General features: G+C 44.7%; 1 protein-coding gene across 3 annotated transcripts in view; it reads left to right on the plus strand.

The window, feature by feature from the left end:
* Positions 1–16: 16 nt before the first annotated feature.
* ATG2B (autophagy related 2B) overlaps positions 17–22,898 on the plus strand; it is a 72,532-nt gene continuing 49,650 nt past the window's right edge. For all 3 annotated transcript variants that reach the window (XR_005064318.1, XM_037031208.1, XM_037031209.1), the window contains exons 1-11: positions 17–621; positions 8,623–8,785; positions 11,752–11,904; positions 12,351–12,453; positions 13,689–13,851; positions 14,600–14,779; positions 18,287–18,383; positions 19,297–19,482; positions 20,509–20,663; positions 20,755–20,860; positions 21,548–21,809. Coding sequence is in view for 2 of the 3 variants with exons in the window: in XM_037031208.1 (XP_036887103.1) it covers positions 460–621; positions 8,623–8,785; positions 11,752–11,904; positions 12,351–12,453; positions 13,689–13,851; positions 14,600–14,779; positions 18,287–18,383; positions 19,297–19,482; positions 20,509–20,663; positions 20,755–20,860; positions 21,548–21,809 (1,730 nt within the window). In the remaining variant the exon portion in view is untranslated. The remainder of the gene's footprint in view (positions 622–8,622; positions 8,786–11,751; positions 11,905–12,350; positions 12,454–13,688; positions 13,852–14,599; positions 14,780–18,286; positions 18,384–19,296; positions 19,483–20,508; positions 20,664–20,754; positions 20,861–21,547; positions 21,810–22,898) is intronic.

Genomic DNA, 22,898 nt, shown 5'->3' on the forward strand with positions numbered 1-22,898 from the left:
AGCCCAGTGTGACGTCACTTCCGTCAGCGCCTGGTGGCGCGCTGGGAGTCCGGGTCTCGCGAACGCGCTGGGAGCATCGCCAGAGTCGAGAGCGCGCCCGCGGATGACAACAAATTCGTCGCGCGGCGGCGGTGGAGGTGTCCGCCTGAGCCCCTCTCTCGGGCCCCGCCGCGTCCTCTCGCACTGTCTCGCACCCCACCTCTGTGCGGACTAGGATCCTCCCCGGAATCACCCGGGCCTGGGGCGACAGGGACTCCTCCGCCCCTCGTCTCCGCCGGGCCTAGAGCCAGCGGCGCGATCCAGGAGATGGGGTCGCCCTGAGGGACTGCCGGTGCCGAGCGGGCATGGAGGGGCCGCCCCGGGCTTAGGCCCCGCCAACGCCGGGGGACGCCGGCCGGGATCCGAGGCCGGAGCCGCCGCCACCCGCAGCCACCGCCGGCCCACCTGCCAACCGTCATCATGCCTTGGCCGTTTTCAGAGTCCATCAAGAAGAGGGCCTGTCGTTACCTCCTGCAGAGGTACCTGGGCCACTTCCTGCAGGAGAAGCTGAGCCTGGAGCAGCTCAGCCTGGACCTGTACCAGGGCACCGGGTCCCTGGCCCAGGTCCCCTTGGACAAATGGGTAAGAGCCACCGCCGGCCAGCCGGCCGGGACCTGCTCTCCTCTTTAGGGCGAGGCGCGGGGAGTGTCATCCAAAATTAGTGACATTCAGTTCCCCCCGGGGAAGTGTGGCAGGGCTCAGATACACGTGTACAAGTGTTGTTGAATATGTTTCTAGCAAGTTGGCGGCCCCGAATCACGTGTTCCGGAAACTTAACAGAGGTGTTCGAGTCTCCGCCGTGGGAATCAGTTGAGTCAGTGGCTTGGGGGGCTGTGCAGGGGTCCACGGAGGGGAGTGACTGGTGCTGCCCCTCCGCGTAAAAGGTGTCGCGGGGCTCTGTGGAAAAACAGCCCTATTTCCCGGGATGACACTCGGAAGGATTCAGGATGAGGAGGAGGACCTGTGGGGACGCCGGCGGTCTTCGTTATTCGCTTGTTTATTTTGGGTTGGCTCCGCGCACGCCGCGGTCTCCTGCGGCGTTTGCCTTCTGGGAGGGAGCTCGGGGCAGGCCTCCGCTGCCGGTTCGTCTGCTTTTGCTCAATGACATTTACAGGGCCAGCCTGTGAGTGATGGTGTGGCCCTGGCGGTGGTGTTTGCTTCACGTGACAGCGTAAACACAGGTGTTGCAAAAGCGCTGAAGCCGCAGTTTTCTGAGATTTAAAATCCTGTTTTCTGTTTTGTCATCCAGAGGCTGTGACTTGACTCATTGTATCTTACAGGTGCTTCTTGTAGATATGTTTCTACTCACTACATACATACAGTTGCACCTGCATTTGTACAGTCGCTGCGTAGTGTTCTCCTTAAAGTATACTTCGCCTTGGGTTTGACAAGAATAAAGTGGCTTTTCTGTTTCCCCAAGCTTTTTAAAAAAAGATGTTATTTATTTATTTCTAGAGAGAGGGGAAAGGAGGGAGGAAGAGAGGGAGAGAGACATCGATGTGTGGTTGCCTCTCATGTGGCCCCCACCGGGAACCATCTGCAACCCAGGCCTGTGCCCTGACTGGGAATCGAACCCGTTGCCTTTTGGTTCACAGCCTGTGTGCAATCCACGGAGCTATACCAGTTGGGGCCCCCCAAGCTTTTATTTATTACACTAGAGTCTGCTGCTTACAGTTTGGACTGGTTGTACCATTCTAGAGATTTGCTTTTCTGAGAGCACTCCTCTGCAGCTGAAATTTAGGACGCCTTAGCTGTAGGTGAGTCTCCTGTGACAATTGTGCAAAACAAAAGGAAACTTTTTCTCCTAATTTAAGCTGTGTAAAAAAGCTGTGCTTTTTTCTCTTATGTAAAAGTATTTTAACAAAGTAATGATTTCCTTAGCCATAAAAACCCGAGAAGCTCAAGTTATGCTAATACTGTATTATGACCATTAAGTTAATTGGCACCAGTTATAAGGGGGTGACTTAAGCTAGGGATGTCACTGCTAATTAATTGAAAGGTTATATATGTATATGAAATAAACATCAAAACCCATTTCTAAAAACTCTGTTTAGTAGACTCTTAGATTCATTGGTATAATTTTCAGTGCTTTCAAACCTTTTATAACCTTTGTAGATTATGACTTTAAAAAAGACAGTGTTTTTAATAGACATTATTTTAGCAACAAAATCATGTAACAGTGGAAACATTTTCAAAGATAAATTTTTGAAACATTCTTTCCCTGAAAAGCTGTTACTTTCTTCCTCACTGTTAAAATGATACCTTTACTTTGAAAAGATAAAGTATGTTTTGTTTTTTGGAATAAGCCCACCAGGTAGCCTATACTACTGATAGCTGTGTATCATCATGTAAGCTGGGCGGCACACTTAGAATCCTGCTGTTTGTGCAGAAGAAAATTGCTTTTCATCTTTAAGTCCAACACAGCTATTTAGCCATAAGAAAAGCCAGGAAATCAGAAAGTTCTGTCACTTTCTATCCTTTCACGAAGATTCTGTTGCTTAGAGGCCTGTCTTTGTCCTGTAGAATGATACTCCAGTAAGCTTCAGTGCGCTGAAACGGGCACCCCCCCAGGGCACCTCCCTCAACTCTGTCGCACTGCCGAGCCCCGGGTCTTCTCTGGGCCAGTCGGACGTGTGTAAATTGTAGTACAACTTTTAAATCTGAAAATGTGAACAATTTAATATGGAATGTTTCATCTTTTACTCATATCCTTAGTGGATCATCTGTTACACTCTCTGGGATAGATATAGCTTCAAGTGGGAGGGAGGAGTAGAGGCAAGGGGTTTGGAACTCTTCCACGGTTGGAGTGGGCTGTCTTATCGGTTCATGAGTTCTTTTTCCACTGAAGTAGTCAAAAAATGCTGTGTGATATTGGAAGAGTCGGAGACCAAGATTTGGAGTCATCAGGGTGTCAGTGGTGACCGAATGGCATAAACTTACATGGGCAGTTGAAGATGGAGTTGAGAAACAAAAGCGGTTGAAGATGAAACTTAGATGAATACCACCATTTTAAAGCAGAAAAGAACTGGAAAAATACTGAGCATGAGAAGGGTGCTAGGGAAACCGAGGGAAGTTAGAATTGCAAAATAGGAGTTAGACCGAGGTGAGAGTTCAAGGGCGATGGGTACTGAACATTGTCCATTCTACGGGTTGGCTTCTTGGCAGTTGAGGGCAGTTTCAGAAGAGCCGAGGGTTAGAAGGCAGACAGTATTGGGTTGACCAAAACTCCGTTAAGGTTTTTTCTATACCATAGCTCTAGTGATGCGTAGTTGTTCTCAACTTGGTTTGAAACCATTTTGTTTGCTTGTATTGTGACAGCTGTCGTATTGGCATGCATTTAAAAAACTTACCAAATTGGTGAATTTTTGTGCAGCCATTTTAACATTCAAAATAGAAGAAAATGCACAACATTTTTGGCATACTATCCTTTATTGTTTCAAGAAGGTGAAAATGCAACTGAAACACACACACAAAAGATCTGTGCAAGGGATGGAGAAGGTACTGTGACCGATTGAATGTGTCAGAAGTGATTTGTGAGGTTTCTTAGTACTATTGATGTTCTAGCCAAATAATTCTTGGCTGTGGGGCTGTCTTTCCCAGATGTTCAACCACTGGCTTCTAGAAGCCAGTAGCAGGAGATAGCCGACATGTTTATAATATCCAAATCAAATTATTGGTGAAAAGGGAAAATGTGTCTTTTATTTTGTGGAAAAGCCATATGGACTTTTGGCCAACCCAATAATTGGTGGTTTGAGCAAATAGCTGGCTTGACTAAAGAAAAAGAAATGAGGCTGATGACCAGAGAGAGCATGGTGTCACAACAGGGGATTTTAGTTCACTTTTGAAGATAATTGTGGCCATTAGTTAAGCACCTTGGATTTCTGTATATTGTGCAGGGTGCTTTTATATATGTTTTCTTGCTCTAAGTTGGGTGCTACCATTTCCATTTTACCACAAGGTTACGTAACTTGGGCTTAGTATTAGCTGAGCAGCAAGATTTCAAACCCAGGTCTTCTGACTCCAGTATTCTTTTTGGACCCCACAGTGCCTCCAAAGATTCAAGAAGCATGAGTTTCTCAAACATTAGCTGCATGGGGTTCACCTGGGAAGTTTGCTAACCTGCAGACTTCTGGATCCTTCTCTATGGATTCTGGCTCCAAAGACTTAAGAATCTACATCAAAAATTTTATTTATTTATGTATTTATTTATTTTTAGAGAGGGGAAGGGAGGGAGAAAGAGGGGGAGAGAAACATCAATGTGTGGTTGCCTCTCCAGCGCCTCCTACGGGGGACCTGGCCTGCAACCCAGACACGTGCCCTGACTGGGAATTGAACCAGTGACCTTTTGGTTCCCAGGCTGGTACTCAATCCACTGAGCCCCACCAACCACAGCAGAATCTTTGTTTTTTAAGAGGTATTGTAAGGAATTCTAGTGGTGCATATGGGCCTTGGTTGCCTTTTCAGAAACACCATTATTAAAGGGATTGAGTGGTTTTCCATTTAGTTTTAAAAGCTTGTCCTAGAAGTTGCCCCTGAGCCCAAGAACCACATTTGTGAGGATTACGAGTTGAGCACGTGGGTTTGCTTGGTCTCCTGCAGAATCTTCCGTTGTGAAAATGTATTTCTCTCTTTTATAGTTTTGGCTCTGTGGTGATTAATTGAAGACCTTTGAAAAGTTACCTAATTTTTATGATCATGTTTGCTAGACATGTAAAATGGGTGCAAAGGTACCTGATTCAAGGGCTGTTTCGAAGATTTAATGCAATAACATGGATCTAAAATAGTATAGTGTGTAGTAAGTGCTAATTATATGGTAATTGGTTTAAATCAGTTCTTTTATATTTTTATGCTCAGTTTGATCTCTGTTTGAGTTCTGATGCCTTGGTTTGGACTAATAAAAATATATTCTTAGCCTTATGGTACTTGTTAAAGGGAAACATGGAACATAAGCTCTGTGTTCCTTCGTACTACCGAGCACACCTTGCATTCCTGATAGCGCTCGTCATTGTGCTAGGAAGGCACTGAGGAAGGTAAGGGACAATAGTCAGCATCCGTGCTGTGCTTTCTTAGTGGAGGAACTATCTCGTAGCTTGGCTTTTATCTCCGAGACATTCGTGACCACCCCATGGAACAGGGACTGCCCTTATTTTGAGTTGAGGAAATCGAGACTCAGACGTCAAGAACTTGTCCAGAGCTGCCCTGTGAGCAAGAGACCTGCACACATGCTGTACTTTAGGGGAATGTTTTCCAAACACGTTTTCCCAATTTTCTCTTAAATTTTTTTGGAAAGCTAGTGTATTCCTTGTACATTTAAACGCTGCCTTAAAATTGTTTTTGTTGTAAGTTTAAATAGATGCGGAGAATAACTTTCGTTGTGTTGTAAATATTGTTCTAAAAATACAATTGTTTTCACCCAGTAGGATCACACTCCCCTTACACACTGAAAAATGCTTGAATGTGCCCGTCGCTAATAGTTGGAAATTAACACTGTATCTTTTCTCCATTGAGTTCATATGTCCGTCCTGTTCCCTATTTCTGCACAATTTTATCATCCTTTATTTATTTCATACCTAAGTTTTCTATTGATCATGCCATCATTTTTGACAATAAAAATGTGACTAAGTTGAAGTTGATTGTATTTAAAACTTTCTTTTTACTATTAAGCTTTCCTTTACATTATTGAATATTTTCTTTTTTCTTTCTTTTTTTAAAAGGTTTTATTTACTTATTTTTAGAGAGAGAAGAAAGGAGGGAGAAAGAGTGAGAGAAACATTAATGTGTGGTTGCCTCTCATGCATCCCTTGCTGGGGACCTGGCCCACAACCCAGGCCTGTGCCCTGACTGGGAATTGAACCAGTGACCCTTCGATTCTCAGGCCTGGGCTCAATCCACTGAGCCACACGAGCCAGTGCCATTAGTGAATATTTTCTAGTGCAACATTTTTTAAAATATAATTTTTAAAAATATTTTATTTATTTATCCTTAGAGGGGAAGGGAAGGAGAGAGGGAGAGAAATATCAATGTATGCTTACCTCTGCCTAGGACATACAATGTATCGTGTGTCCCCTGCTCGGGAGTGGCCTGCAACCCAGGCATGTGCCCTGACTGGGAATTGAACCTCAATCCTCTGGTTTGCAGGCCCACACTCAATCCACTGAGCTACACCAGTCAGGGCCCTAGTGCAACATTTTAATTAATAATTTCTTCACTTTTTTGTTAGTTTTTTAGTGGTTTCTTTACAGGTTGTTCTAGAGCTCATCGTATTGATCTTAACTGATCAGTATCTCCTTCAGATAATTGTTAAATTTCAAGTGTTGACATTTTTCCTCTGGATTGTGTTATTATAGTATTATGTGTGTGCAGTTGATCAAAACAGTAAAAATACATCACACATTTGAATAGTTAAACATAGAAACTTCCATTGGAATGTATTTCTTACTGATATGAATAGGTTGTTTCTCCTCTTTCCTGATCAGTTCATACATCTGTAGGTAAATATGTGTATAACTAGACTTTGACCGGGCTCGGCATAACTCTTATTCTGAATTTTTAAAATAGTTACAAGCTTGAGATATGCTGATGTCATCAGTAGATGAGGCTTGACGGGATTTTGCAGTAGCAATCTCACTTAGTTCTGTGAATTTCTTTGAGAGTTATATCAAAAATGTGTATACGATAGGGAAAGACTGGAAAACTTATTGCTGGAGATGTTTGTACCCTAGGTAGTGTATAGGGGAGGATTCAGGAAGGTTAAAAGACGGGGGTTTTGGCGAAGGGGGAGAAGAGAGATCATACAAAGGAACACGGCAGGAGGGAGAGGAGACCCAACACACTGCCTCCTTTGTAAGTGCTCTTTGCAGGAAGGTCCGTTGTGGGAAAGGACACATACTTAGAGATCGAGGGCCTGGGTGTTGGGGCCTTAAAGCCACCCACGCCGTGTACTTTTTGGGGAGTCCGTAGGGCCCCACCAACACCAGCGTGAAGAACTCTGTTCAGCAGTGACCTCTGATTGAACAGGAGGTGGTCCCGGTCCCACACACGGTTCAGCGCTAGGCTTGTCGGCAGAGAATCAATGACTCCGCCCTCAGGCAACATGGCGTCCTGGAATGACCCTACGTGTAAGCTGCTCCTTAATAATGTTATTTTATCAACTTAAGGAGTACGCTGTCTGTCAAAAGTGCACTTAATTATTCTGTGAGCTGTATTTACGTCCGTTCTGCCTGCCTTCTGCGTCAGTCTGGTCTGCCTCACCCTCCACCGAATCTCTTCTCTCAGTTTAGTGGCATCACTAAGCCCCTGAAGAGCACCAGACCCAGTGGACATTGGAATTCTTTGCCGTCTTGTTAGCTGTTGCTGCACTTGACCTTTCCTTTCTTCCATATTGTCTCTCCATGATTTTCTGGGACGTGAAGCTTTCTTGACTTTTCTTCTCTCTGCTTTTTCGCAAGTTCCTTTTTCTTAACCCATTTCTTACATATTGGTGTTTATCAGGGTTCTGTGCTAGACCTCCTGTTACTTGACTCTACATAAGTTCCCAAAGCTAGTCTCTCCTCACCCCGTGGCTTCATTTACCCTCTGTCTTCATAACACCCTTGTTCGGCTCCAGCCCTGATAACTCTTTTGAGCCCTAGACCGGCATTTCCAGCTGCTTCCTAGAAGCCTCCACCTGGGTGTCTGCTCAGATGTGTGTGTTCTTTGGAACCGAGTGCCCCGTCTTCCCCTGACCAGCTTTTCCAGGTTTCTCTGACTCAGTGCCTGGTACCACTGCCTGAACGGCTGCCCCAGCCAGCAGCTGGGAGTCATTCTTCATTCCTCCTCCTCCTCACCCCTCATGATGCCAATGAACTTTGCTTCCTCGTGTGTTACAGATATCCACCCTCTCCTCATTGCCAAACCAACTTCTCTGGCTTCCTTACTGCTAACAACTGTCTGCCTTAGGCTTGCTTCCCTCCAGTACCTGCCCTACCTGGGGGCAGGGGGGCTGCTAAAAGCCTGGACCCCATCATGGCACCCTGGCTTCAAATCCTTCAGTGGCTTCACCTTGCCCTTGAGATAGATTGCAGACTCTTTAGCATGAATCACAAGTTCTTCGATTCCACTCTCCCCTATCTGTGTAGCCTCATTTCTGGGCATCACCCTCGCCCAGCGCACTCCAGCTGAAGAGCCGTTTCTCTTCAGACACTCTTGCCTCTCACATCTGTGTGCGTGCACTCACTGACCTCTGCCTGTTTGTTTGTTTGTTTGTTTGAACCCGTCCACTTGCCTTTGTCTCTGCCTGGGAGCCTTTGCCTGGTTAACTCCTTACCTTCTGGTCTCAGCCTTAAATAGCACTTCCTCCGCTGGCCTGCCCTAGTCTCAAGGTTAAGTTCTTTTACACAGCCAAATGGCACAGTGCATTTCCTCTGTCAGGTGATTGGAAAGGTAAGCTCTGTGTGTAGGCTCAGTGAGGAATCCTGTTTGGCCAGGTCTCTGCTTCCTTCACCCCCAGTGCTTGACACGTATGAGAGCATGTTTACCATTTTTGAATAAGTTGACAGTGTTACATTCTTGTGATTTTAGATTGCATTTGGTTCTTCTCTTTAGTGTCTCAATGAGATCCTGGAGTCTGCAGATGCACCCTTGGAAGTCACGGAAGGCTTCATACAGTCGATTTCTCTGTCAGTCCCGTGGGGCTCCTTGCTGCAGGACAACTGTGCGCTGGAAGTGAAAGGGCTGGAGGTGGCCTTCCGGCCCAGACCCCGCCTAGGTAGGTGCGCCACGTGCTCCGCTTGTTTGGTTTGTTAGAGATCGGGAAAGTAGCCTACTCGCATGAAATTCGGTATTTGTTACTTGGAATTGTACTCGTGAGACAGAGAAAACGTTAGGGTTTGGGTCTGGGTAGGGTGCGTGATTGTACCTGAGTGATATTTCTCTCCCTATTTACACTATTCACGCACAGGTGGTGGTTTACCTATTTGTTACCAATGATCTGTTGTTTTTTAAAGATTCAAAGTGTTGTGCCAGAAAGCAGGGGCCTGCTCAAAAACTGATGGAGAGATGTTCAAAGGATACAGGATTCGGTTTGATGGGGCTCCCATCGGCCAAATCCAGGAAAGCCTGAGTATCAAAAACAATAATGACAATAATGGATTATAACACGAATTTAAAAAAACACCCTAAGTTCATGTTGATACAAATAAATAAGCATGTAAAGGGGACAGGGAGAGGGAAAGGCCTTCACTGCAGTAGAACGCCTACTTATAAACCTAAGGAAAAGGTAGAATTCACCATTTTGGGGGCCACCATGATGAAAAGTGGTACAGAACAGCGTCATCCCTGAATGCTAACGCCATTTGGTGAAGGGTTGTTGAGGAGCTTAACATTTACATGGAATCACATTATCTCCCAGTGATTGCGTATTATTTACAAGGGAACACGTTTCTTTTACAGTGCAGACAATTGACAGTGACCACCGCAAATAACCACACGATCAAACTCAGCCTTGTCAGTAATGGGTCAGACTGACTCCACATATGTCCTGATGTGATTACCCGAGAAAGTTATACGTTAGTTACGTACTTGCTCTTCCTTCTAAAAGTGCTTAGCCTGAGGTATATCATAGAGTGGCAGTCCAACAAACCCCAAATAAGGGGAATTTTATAAACTAAATGGGGGGCACCGTAAAGAATGTCACCGTTGTGACAGACAAGAAGAATGGGGGAACCGCTCCAGATTAAAGGAGGCTGAAGACATGCGTAACTAATTGCGATATATAATCATGTTTTGTTTGTTTCTCTATTGTTGTGAAGGGTGTTACAGGGTAGCTGGGGTAATTTGGGGTCAGTATTTTCAAGATCTTACTGTGTCAATGTTACATCTCTTGGGAGGATTTAGCAGGAGAGTATTCTTGTTCTTACAAGTTACGTGCTGAGCTGTTTAGGGGTGCGTGTTACCAGGTCTGCACTTCACCTTCACGTGGTTCAGCAGAAGTATGAGAGCGTGTGTGTGCAGAGTCTTGGTGAATGTAGATGGAAGGTTATGCAGGCGTATGGTACAGTTCTTTCACCTCTTCGGATTGGCTAGGTGGGAGAAACTTTGAGAGGGAAAAGCTTTCAAGTTACAGTAGTTGTTTACAAGTCTGTGTGTGTGATTGCGCGTATGTTTTTTGATTTATCAAACACATGCAAGTGTGTGTGCTTGCATGCCAGATGCTGTTCTTAGTGCTTTACAAATATTATCTTCACAATAACTCTTTGAAATAGATGTTTTTTATTATTTCCGTTTTGCAGAACAGGAAATTGAGGCATAGAGGGCTTTAAAAACTTGTGCAAGGTCATAGCTAGTTAAGTGGAAAAGATGGGATATGAACCCAGATACCTAGTACTGTAGCCCTTGTTCTTAACCACTGTGCTATATTGTGTCTCAGATTTCCTACTGCGGAGTGTGTTATTTGTGTGTGTGTGTGTGGGGGGGAGGGGGCGTATTTTATAAAGCAGTTAAGTTATGATGGTAGGTCATCTTAAATGATCTTAAATTCTTTTTTCAGTGACAAGTAATGTTTATAAATATATACTTGAATAGTTATAATTTCAAATGCTGTCTGAATCACCAAAGTTTAAATTATGCTTAGTGGAATTATAGCAGCTGTATTTTGAAAATTGGTGATCTGTGCATGGAAATCCTCCTTAATAATATGGTATTTCACAAGAATATTTCATCTTTTAACTATGAAGAGTAGATGTAACAACATTTTCTTAAGGAAAGTCAAATAGTTTCTTCTTACTTTGAAACCCCGGTGGGGGGGGCTTTTCAAGGCCACCTGGAAGACAGTAATTGCGGTGGCCCTGTCAGTTTGCTTGGGGTGCCAGGAGGCATGGCAGAAGCTCTCCTGGGAGGGGAAGGTCTGGGAAGGGCCTCTCCGCTCATGCAGCTCTTCCTCTAAAGATGCCCTTTCACTTTAACTGCTTTATGCCAACCTCCCAAAGCCCAGGTCAGCTGCCTCTGCCCATTGTCCTGTTAATCCCCTCAACCAGAAGAATTCACCTCTGCTCTTAGCCGTCATAATGTTCTCTGCTGATACTCAGGCGTTGCCTAGCTAGTTCTTCTTCATCTCGTCTCATTTCTCCACTGTGTCGTAGGCTCCCTGAGGGCAGAGTTGACAGTCATTTTCTTTTTCTCCCCGTTGGAGGGTCAGCTGACTGCGGCCAGCTGGCCACATCTGGTCTGTCACCTGTTTTTATAAATACATTTTTATTGGAACACCGACATATTTCTTCATTTACTTATTCTCTCGGGCTGCTTTTGTAGTGGAGTAAGAGTTGAGGGGCCAAGAGCGAGACCGTGCAGCCCAAAAAGCCTGAAGTGTTTGCTGACTCTTTATGGGACGTTTGTCTACCCAATTCTGTAGTATTTTGAACAGCACTTGCGTGTATAAAATACCCATTAAGTACTTGTTGAATGAATATGTGAATTAATATTTGGCAGGTAAATATCATGTAATGAGAGCACGTCTCTGGGTTTTTGGTGATCTGTTATTTTTATTTTCCCTTCTTGGCTATCATAAGGTGATTTTAAATTTCAAGGGACTTTAGAATATTGTATTCCTGGGTGACACCCCGATGCTCAATATCTTGTGGAGGACTAAGAATTTATGTGTTTGAAATGTGTTATTTTAAGAAGTGGCTTTGTGGTAACCATGAGAAATCATTTCAGATTGTTCTGTATTTTCTATAGCAACTGGTTCTGAGCCTATGTATTGGTCAAGTTTCATGACCAGCAGTATGCAGTTGGCAAAAGAATGTCTTAGCCAGAAACTCACAGATGAACAAGGAGAAGGATCCCAGCCTTTTGAAGGACTTGAAAAGTTTGCCGAGACCATTGAGACAGGTTTGGTATTACTGAGTATTTTAAAAAAATTGATATGGTATTTAGAACCTATATTTAGTAAGGCTTGTATGAGGAAAAGACGTTGGAGTGGTTTTTAAATGAACTGTCCTCACTTTAGAACTTTAGAGCTGAGATCAATTAAACATTGTATTCAATTTAGTTTCGTGGTCCTTTGTACCCTAGTTTCTGCTTGGTTTATGTTATTGTGCTTAGACTTGGGATGGAGTTAAGTGGAGAGGGGTGGTCGCTGCCCAGCTGTCTGCTGAGATGTCCCAAGGGGGAAGTGCTCAGTAAAGCAGAATGTTTATTACAGAACTCCAACTTTCAGGATTATTAAGGAATTCAACTCCATTTTATTTTATATGTTTATATGAAACTAATGTAGTATTTCTTCTTTCATTTGAAATTTTTGTTTATGTCTCTCATGTTGACGGTCACCTGTCTAGTACTAAGAAGAGTAAGAGTCACTTTTTTAGACACCGTCCTGAGAGTTGAACACGTGCCAGAAAATTCTACAACTGGAACTGCACTTGAAATACGAATTGAAAGGTAAGACTTTTTATAGCTGAAAAAAAAAGACCCAATTCTGTTCATTTTTGAATAACAAAGATCTGACTCTTACATTAAATTTCAGAATGCTTTTGGAGACGAGAGGTAATGATATTAAACTAATATATCGTACAATTTCAGTTAAAGCGCTGTTCTCCACGTTATGTTCCAACCCCGTCAGTGAAAACTGAAAGTGTCGGTCAGGGTGGAATGACCTGTAGGGACGCTGTGTCGAATTCAGAGCAGGTGGTTCTCTCTGGTTTGTCCGATGAACCCTGACCGCTGCTGCACGCGAGGCCCTCCTGTTGGCGAGCGTCCATGGTTTTCACGTGAGCAGTGCACACTGACGCGTGTCTCCTTCCGTGAGCAGCATTTTTGATGAGACAGGCTGAGACTACTGTTTTCTTTGAGGGTTCCGTGAGGGCATCATCAGGCCAAAATTTGCAGTAGCGATTTACGTAAAAAAGATACAGACTTTTGGTTTCCTGTGTTTGCCCACTGGGAGCCCCCGTAAATAGCTCTCAGCCAGGGACTGACTCACACGCTCATTTCCGGCTGTTGGTCGGAGTCAGCGATTGCTCACCTGGGTCTCAATGCCACGCTCACTGCCAGCAGCGGTGAGCAGAACGAGGTCCGGGCCCTGAGCAGCACCAGGGACGCTGGTGCAGGGATCTGTGGGGGGGCCTTTGCCCGATTGTGAAGCAGATGTGTTATGGTTCCTGTCCTTTCCCAAAACATGTCTATTAGTGAAACAGTTATTACTGACAGGTCTTTGAAATTTGGGTGTATTACCTTAAATGGTATGTTAAAAATATCTAAAATCTCATGCATATAGAACTGCTTTATTTTTATTAAACCAAAGATTAGCATAGTCATAAGAATTCAAGAAGTGTCACGTACGCCAGGCTTCGGACTTGGAGACAAATGCTGTCTCACTGTTACCTAGAGCTGTTTGCGGGGGGCAGTGTGGGAATTGTTTTCCTTGAAGCTAACTGTAGGAGGTTACTGACTTCCCCCCAAATTTAGGAGCCCTGTAAAGTTCTCTCTCTGGGGGGTAAGGTCTCATGAGATACTTACTGGAGTAAAGTTCGGAAATGCTGACCCATATTCTAGGTATATTCAAAGGTGCTGACACTTGAAAAATCCCTTCAACTTAAAAAGCTGCATGTGTTTCTTATGTCGAGAGGCTTTCCTGGGAGTTTGATGCGAACGCCCTTTTGGCCCTTAACTTGCAGAACTGTGTACTGTGACGAAACTGCGGACGAGTCTTCAGGAATTAATGTGCATCAGCCCACGGCTTTTGCTCACAAGTTGCTTCAGCTCTCTGGGGTGTCGCTCTTCTGGGATGAGTTTTCTGCATCAGCCAAGTCTTCCCCAGTGTGTTCGACTGCACCAGTGGTAGGAAAAACAAAGCAGGAAAACCAGTACTAAGTCGCAGGCTTTTAAATGGGTTAAATGAGAGGTATTCCATTTTGCTAGGATATGTGTTAATAAATTTCCATCTGATCTGGAAGTTAACACAAATATTTGGTAACGGGGACATATTTCAGAGACTTTAAAACATATTTGTAATTAATGTCCTTCCTCTTTTCTGTGTATTAATCTGATAGAGAGCCATTGCCTCTGTCCCTTGGGGAGAAACAGTGTATTCACATCTGATGTCCTTACCCAGTGAGCACGGGACATCAAGCAGGTCCATGTTTACCTACATAATAGTGATTCTGTTGCTGAACACTTATCTTACAAGTTGTATCTTTAAAAAAGTTTATAATCAGGAAGCTTTTTATTAATTCCTTCTATGAGTAGAGAATCCTTTTATGTATCAAAATCAGTTATTCTATAATTTATCATATATCTTTTTAAAAATCAGATTTTATTATAGAACATCTATTAAGTTTTCTTATGACTATAATTTGAACAGTTGTCCTTTTTTTCCATAAAGCCCTTTCCCATTATTTGTCTTCATTGCCAAGGTGCTGTGGTAACACGTAACTGTATTTCGTGCTAGCTGCAAGAGGCCAGTGTGCCTGTTGTAACATAAACCACTTCCACATGTCAAATATGTCTTTCTTCATAAGTTGACATTTGTATTTTGCATTTTGATTTATTGACAGTAATGTACTTTATTCTTACTGCATTATTGTAGGAAACTGAGCCAAAGCTATCCCCCAGCTGGAACCCTAAAATTGTCTATGAGCCACACCCACAGCTGACCAGGAGTTTGCCAGAGGTAGCGCCCTCTGACCCCGTGCAGATCGGAGTGCTAATGGGTAGGCTGGAGTTGAGTCTCATGCTGAAACAGAATGAAGTACTTCCAGGAGCTAAGGTAAAGATTTGTTTTATTCTCTGTAGTGAAAAATGAAAAAAAAACTACAAGTGTTCTTTAATCTGTGCCATGACCCTTTACTGTAGATCGCCCTGGAACAGGGAGCTGCTGCCTGGAGTCAGCATTGGCCCCGAGCTGGGCAGGTGCGGGGAGGCCTCCAGATGTTTGTGCCCTGTGGCTGCACCTCAGGGTTCACAGCAGTCGCCTCCTGCCCTCACTTTCCCACCCTCGCAGCTCCGAGCGGTTATTAGCTCTGCTACCTAGGAATGTGCCATTACAGCACATCGTTCTAGCATCACATAGTAAAGTTTAAAGGGGGAGAGATTCAGAANGAAGTACTTCCAGGAGCTAAGGTAAAGATTTGTTTTATTCTCTGTAGTGAAAAATGAAAAAAAAAACTACAAGTGTTCTTTAATCTGTGCCATGACCCTTTACTGTAGATCGCCCTGGAACAGGGAGCTGCTGCCTGGAGTCAGCGTTGGCCCCCAGCCGGGCAGGTGCGGGGAGGCCTCCAGATGTTTGTGCCCTGTGGCTGCAGCTCAGGGTTCACAGCAGTCGCCTCCTGCCCTCACTTTCCCACCCTCGCAGCTCCGAGCGGTTATTAGCTCTGCTACCTAGGAATGTGCCATTACAGCACATCGTTCTAGCATCACATAGTAAAGTTTAAAGGGGGAGAGATTCAGAAAGCAAGCTGACTGAAGGTGTTCAGTTATGTGTAAGAGTACCCACCTTACGTGTATTTTTAACCGAATGGCCATTTTATAGTTGTATAATATTTATGAAAAGAGATTGATTTTTTCATGATGTCTCATAGCTTTTTGAAGACTCTTTAAAGATGACTGTACTTGTTTCTTAGGGAACCATATCGAACAGCCCGGTGGAGAATCGGGAAATACGCATTTACTCAGTCAGTTAAATGTGTGTGTGTCAGGAGGTGTTTTCAGACTTGGGAGCGAATTTTCTATACAGTCTGTAAAATGTGGTCTCCGTGGAGAAGACGCAGGACCTATTCACCCGCGTGTGCACGGGTCTTCCCGGCGCGAGGTGTGTGAGCTGCTGTGCGCCAGGCCCCCACGGGCTCTGGGGAGAGGCAGAGATGAACGGGTCCAGCCGTGGCCTTTTAGAGAAAGACACACTATGCGGGGTAGCAGCCGCTGTGGGGACACAGGTGAGGGAGCCCCTGGGCACCTATGAGTGTGCACAGAAAGCTTTTCAGGGGGTTGGAAGCTCCTAGGAGTCCTCCCTTGGGTCTGAACACCCGACAAGGTTGGAGGAGGCGGGAGGAGGTGATAGGAACGGCAGCGTTCCCATTACCAATTGTCCCCCCGCCGCTGTTTCCTCCTCCGTCCTGCCTCAGGTGGTCTTCAGCAGGTCTTAACCCCTCTCTGTGAAGTAGTTGGGGGGGGAGCGTCACTGCAGCAGAAAGCCAGAGCTCTGTGGGGACACTGCAGCGGACCCCCTGCCTGGGAAATGAAGACACCCACGCCTCTGGGGCATGCATTTGCTCTTCTCCAGAAAGGAAGATCCATAACAATAACTTTTTAGAAAAAGATTTTATTTATTTATTTTCAGAGAGACGGGAAGGAGGAAGAAAGAAAGGGAAAGATTGATTGGTTGCCCCTCTGGTGCCCCCTACTGGGGACCTGGCCTGCAACCCAGGCACATGCCCTGACTGGGATGGAACCAGTGACCCTTTGGTTCCCAGGCCGGCGATCAATTCATGAGCTGCGTCAGCCAGGGCTGTTTGCAGGAATGTAGTGCATATGAAACAGTAGACTGCCTGTACTGAATTTACAGACATTTTTGTTTCAATTACCATGTTACACTGATTTTGAAATTTATTTTAGTGTTGTACTCTGTAGTTGTAATGTGCTTTCAATACTAAGAAATAAAAAAACAACTTTTAAATTTGGCGTGTAGTCAGGTGTTTTCCCAATGTCCCCGGCCCTAACTCCTTGTTGATTTATGGCCTGCAGTGTTAGCAGTCAGCGTGGAGCCCCATAAAACAAGTCCCTGTTGACGTAAGAAACATCCAACCTGTGTAGAGTTTTCATGAGTTTATTTGGCCAAAACGGATGACAGCTGCCAGGAAGGAAGGTGTCCCCTGCTTCTGAGAATGGCACTTTTGTTGTTTCCTTTATGGATGTGAAACTGAGGGAACATGAAGTGGGAGACAGCTAGGCAGGGCCGGATCGCAGGAGAGGGCACACGGCCGTGTGCTCTCAGTGAGGAAGGCGCGTGGCTGCGGAGTGACCCCCCACCACGACCTGCCTCGGGAGGGGCTGAGGGTTGGCTCAGCCTGTGAGTTTGCCTTCTGACGGTTCTCGGCAAGGGCTGTCCTGCAGTTCAGCTGTAATTTTCATCTGAGCCTGCTTTCTGTAGGGCCCCTTCTCGTCCATACCTCTGGGGCCAGATTGGAGAGCCTTGTCATGGGAGCAGTGGGGGCTCTCCACCTGGGTCCGCACAGGCAGGATCTGGGCTCTGGGCCTGTTAGAGAGCCTTGTGCCGATCGCTGCGTCTTTGGGAGCCCGACTCCTCATCTGCAGAGCAGCAACAGTGCTAGGGATGAGAGGAAACAGAATAAAAACACCCCGCGTAGTGCCCAGTACTCCAACAAGAGGATGGTGATTATGGTGATGATGGAGAAGTTTTGGTTAGGTCATGGCAACCTTGAAACCACTATGTAATTTATTTTATTTGTGTTTCTAGAATCAGACGAAATTTGTTTTTCTCTTGGGGAAGATGCCAGTTTTCAAATATAAATGTCTTATTAATGGAGCTTTACGGTTGCACTAGGGGTCAGTGTTAGCATTAAACTGAGGCGTGAGTGAAAAGTAGGTGGGCCTCTTCAGCTCTTTAGAGTCTGACATACAAAATAGAGTAATTTTTTTCCAGACCATACCCCACAGAAATTGGGGGGTGGGGCTTTTATTTGTACAAGAGAAAATGGATGAAGAGCTGGAAGAGAAGAGACGCGCACGCGAGTGCCCTCTTTCCGTCGGCTTTTTCGCTGCGGCTCACACTCCCACACCCAGCTCAGGGCAGGCTTTGTGCACACAGCGCGTACTGGGGGGCACACTGTCCCTGGAACAAGGTCCTTGCGTGCTCTGCCAAGGCGTAGTATCTGTGGGCGTGCTTAGCAGAGCCAACTTTGTTTGCTGTTGGTTTAAATCAAACTTTAAGGATTATGCTTTGGGTCTTTTGAAATCGTGATGGGGATGGACATTCTACTACTGCTATGGTAATGTTCTTTCTTGGAGACTGTGTCATAAGACCTCCTCAAGTGCCGTAAATACCCAGAAAACTTAGACAAAGTGTGCATGACATTGGACTTGCCAATGTGGACTCTCTGGGGAGGATTTTCCATCTGTGGGGTGGTAGAATCTTAGCTGAGGGCATTCGAGACTAAACACTTGGCATCATCTCAGTGTATTAAAATGCACTGGGGTTTGCGGTGCAAGGTGATGAAGGTGTTCATCCTGAAGGTCCTCTTCTGTTTCTTTGAAGTTGGACATCGACGGACAGATAGACTCCGTTCACCTGTTCCTGTCTCCGAGACAGGTGCACCTGCTTCTGGACCTGTTGGCAGCCATTGCTGGGCCGGGCAAGTGTCACTCTGTTACTACTGACGTCTCTAAAACATCTCAGTTAAGACATGTAACATGCATACAGGACACTGTCTTATGGGGGAACATGTGCAATTAGAGATGTATTGTAAATAGGAATCCTGACACTTAAACTTGATCCGATCTTTTCAGTTGTCGCACCGTGGAACAAATTAGCATTCAGATGGTTTATGTCACCTTCTTAACTGTTTCAGAATTGTCTGGCTTGCTTTCTTGGTTGTACTTCATACAACCGAGAAAGTATAATTCTTTAACACAGTTAAGAGCACACATTTTTAATTGACTTATCAAAGATAGGATTTCTGCAATTTCTAGCTTTACCCGTGACGTTAGTGCTTAGATTGCTGGTTAGTATGGAACGGTGGTGGCTTTGTGCTGACGTGGTGTTAAGTCGGGGAGGTGTTAAGGCCATTGCGAAACAGGGTCAGCAGGGAGAGAATAAAAGAACCATCCTGTAAGAAGGGTTAAATTTCTTTTTTTTCCTTAAAGATTTTATTTATTTATTTTTAGAGAAAAGGAAAGGGAGGAAGAGAGAAAGGGAGAGAAACATTTATTGGTCAACCCATCCAAGTGCCCTGACCAGGAACCGAACCAGTGACCTTTAGGTCCACAGGCTGGAACTTGGTGCACTCAGCCATACCAGCCTGGGTGAAGGGTTGCGTTTCCATGTTGCTCTCATCACGACATCACAGCAATAGCTGCAGCACCGGCGTGCGTGTTAGGTGTCTCTTTTTGATTGGGTGGTGTCATTTCAGAAATCACAGTTTGTTCTTAGGAAGGTCACTTTACAAAAATGTTGCCATTTGGTATTGGATAAGTGGGTTTTGAGAGAGAAATGATTAAATAACTCCAAATTTAAATGCTGTTTTTTTCCCTTTTGTACACTTGTAGAAAATTCTAGCAAAATAGGTTTAGCTAATAAAGACAGAAGAAACCGACCCATGCAGCAGGAAGAAGAGTGTCGCATTCAGATGGAGTTAAACCGGTACTATTTGAGGACAGGTTCCCTCTCTGTGGGCGTGTCTTCGGAGCAAAGCTTTTACGAGGCAGAAGCCGCTCGCACACCTTCTAGCCGTGGTAAGCGACACGAGAAGTTGACGCCAGAGTCAGACGTCATCATCCTAGAGCGAAGTAACTCGGTTTTGGCCCCTGTGAAATGGGTTAGTACTGAAAGGACAGAAATCGTCCCGGAAGAAGGGTTAGAGTACTGAGTTTAAGTTTCCGACCCAGCATCACAGTGACTTGCTACTGCGTCCTTTTTTGATTGTGTAGTTTACATAAATCATGATTTATTCTAAGGAAACTCAATTTACATAAATGTGGATTTGCACCGGAGATAAATGGGGGTGATTCTTCATTGTGTCAAATTCTTATGAGCTCGCATAATGATTTATAGATTCCTTTAAATAGGAACCTTTCTCGATGACCAATTACATGTAAATATAATCTTTATCTAGTTTACTTTGCATTTAGAAGTGTTTCAGGATGTCTGAGTGTTTATACCCTAAATAATAAGAGTCCATTTAAGTATGGACCGTTGAACCACATGGCAAATAAAAGTCAGTTTAAGAACTTCTGGTTTCCCAGAGTTTGTTTGCGTGAGGATCAAATAATCTCTAGAAGGAAAGAAGTGAAGTGTAAATAGAACTCAAAGTAATACATGCAGGTCGTATTTTTCCTTTGTAAAATTTTATTCTTTTTAAAAAAGAAATAGCTGTATCTATATGAAACCAGAAGTTACAAGATGTGTGTGTGTGTGTGTGTGTGTGTGTGTATGTGTACCATTTTACCCTGAATTTTAACTTCTGAACTGTAATGACACTTAAAAATATACCAGGTAACATAGCATATGTTAATATATGCATGGCATACATCAAAGTTCACCGGCAAGACAGCATAAACTTGTGTTAACCTATGTGCAGTTGAGTTTTTACCATGCCATTTATATCTTAGATGCAAGTAAATTACCCCATTGGAAGTAACAAACTTTAGGGTATCAGTGTATCCCAGATAATGTGAGGGAAGATGTTATGTTAATGTACTTAATGGGAAGACGTAGAGCCATGCAGTTACGATGCGCTGACGGAGTGCGGTTCTCTCCAGAAGAAGAAGTCTTCTTCTCCATGGCCGAGATGGACATGTCGCACAGCCTCTCTTCTCTGCCGCCCCTGGGGGACCCCCCGAACATGGACCTTGAGTTGTCACTAACTAGCACATACACGAATACCCCAGCAGGATCGCCATTAAGTGCTACCGTGGTAAAGTACTATTTAATCTCGTCCCATTCTCGAAAGCTTGCTCCTAGAATTCATGACTTTATCCACCTGCTTGAAAATGATTCCTTCGCAGCTGCAGCCGACGTGGGGAGACCTCCTGGACCGCCACAGGGAGCCGCCGGCGAGAGGCCCGGCGCTGCCGGCCAGCGCAGCTCACCCGTCATCGCTGCAGCAGGCTCGTGAGTGCAAATAAGACACTTGTTGGTGTTTCCACTGGAGTTTTACACATTTGAAACTAAAAAAATGCCATTCTACTGCTTCTTTCCTTTTCCTTCGTAATTCTTTTTTTTGGTCTAGACCATTTAACAAAGTTTAGAAAGAAAATGAAGCATTGTTGAACGATTCACTGTGAAGTGTTTTAGTATAGTTGCCCATTCACTGTATTTTTTTGTGTATTTAAATACTTAAGTATTTTTAGTCAAAAGTACGTCATAAGGTTCATATTATTACTGCAGTTTAGGAGTGTCAGTCAACCATCTGACTTTTGTGTGGCTGTTTATACTTGACTCGAAAGTGAACCTCAGGTTTCTTCCCTGGAAAACCTAATTGGGATAGACAGAAGGTTTAGAGGCCACTCTGGTGAGCAGCTTGGGCTGACCTCCAACTGTGCCAAAACGATCTCACTGATGCAAAGCTTTGTCCACACCCCCTACCGCGCATGCGCTCTCGTGCTCCAGGCACCGAGGGTCCTGGGTGTAAAATGCAGAAAGATAACAGTTATTTTATTTGTTTAACATCATTCAGATAGTTGTGCAGTCGCCTGTTTTTGATAACGAATACGTGAGGAAAGGTTTGATAATTTTGACACAGTGGGTTCTTTCTCACTGTTGAGTTCTCCATGTGGATCTTTGACCCCTGTATTCCAGCGCTCCCGTCCAGGTCTGTCTCGGTGGACGAGTCCAGGCCGGAGCTTATTTTCCGACTGGCGGTGGGGGCTCTCTCAGCCTCGGTGCTGCACGTCGACCCATTGTCTCCGCCTGAAGCGCCTCCGAACCTGAACCCGCTGGCGCCCCTGGCAGTGGCTTTCTTCTCCTGTGTGGAGAAGCTCGACCCCGCGGGGTTTTCAACAGAGGACCCCACGTCTTTCCGAGCAGTGTTTGCAGAGGCTTGCTCGCACGATCACCTCAGGTAAACTCTTGTGTTTATGGGTGGTCCTCGAAAAAGAGCTGAAGGTAGACTTTGCTTTTCTCTGTCTACCTGACTCCGTTTGTGTGTATAATTCACATTTTCTTTGTGAGCGAGTGGAACGAATGGGGTTTCCCTCCCTTGCTGCGGCGACGGTCGCCGTGGAGCCTCTCGGGCAGGTGCTCAGCTTGTGCAACATCCAGATACAGGTTCCAGCTGCTCTGGAGGGTGGAGGTCCCCCCTTATTTAGCTCCCCGCCCTGCTCCTGTCACACTGCTTCAGCCACACTTGGCCGTCATAGCCACCGACACCATTATAAGCTACAGAAAGTCTGGCTTAACAGAGATGGCGGTGGTGGTCAGAGAGGAAGGACTTATCGCTGCGAGGAGGGCTTGGAAGTGACCTGTGTGTCCCTGGCCCTGAGGAAGTGGCCCACCAAGGCCGATCGAGCTTGGGCGCGACGTTTTTCACCTTCTACCTAAAAAATCAAAGCGGTCCAAGTAGCCAGTGATCTCTTCATGAGTTGAGTTCTAATAGATGAGATTATTAAACTTGTAAGTATAATATTGTTAACGTGCACATGCCATGGATTTTAACATGAAAGTGGCCTGTAAATTGTTGTCATGTTATTGTGTGAATACAATGACTTACACAATGTATTAATATTTTTAGAAAATAGTTTGGGCTTTTATTTTAACTTTAACTTTTTAAGTATTAAATTAATATATAAATTAGTTTTTATCCTAGCAAAATAAATTCTGCAGGTTAGAACCATAGTATTTATTTATAATCAAACTTCAAAAGAACATTATTTTCTTCAGGGTTTTGACCAGGTTTCAAGTATCTGTCAGTAGAAATATAACAGAAACAATAAAAACCAGAGAACTAGGTTCATTTGAATTCCACTGAAGTTTTAAAAATATTGCATGATGCTTTTAGATAATTTTAAGAAACTATTACATATGTATATATTACAGGTGTTAAAGACTTTAGCCCCTGCAGTGTAAATTGCAAGGGATAAAGGAAGAAAGAAGGGCAGTTTTGGGAAATAAATATGCCCTGGATAATTTCCTGTCAACGGAACTGGTTTTT

Source organism: Sturnira hondurensis, unplaced genomic scaffold (genome assembly GCF_014824575.4).
Source record: "Sturnira hondurensis isolate 20B ecotype Veracruz unplaced genomic scaffold, ASM1482457v3 Scaffold0021143, whole genome shotgun sequence".
NCBI lineage: Eukaryota > Metazoa > Chordata > Mammalia > Chiroptera > Phyllostomidae > Sturnira > Sturnira hondurensis.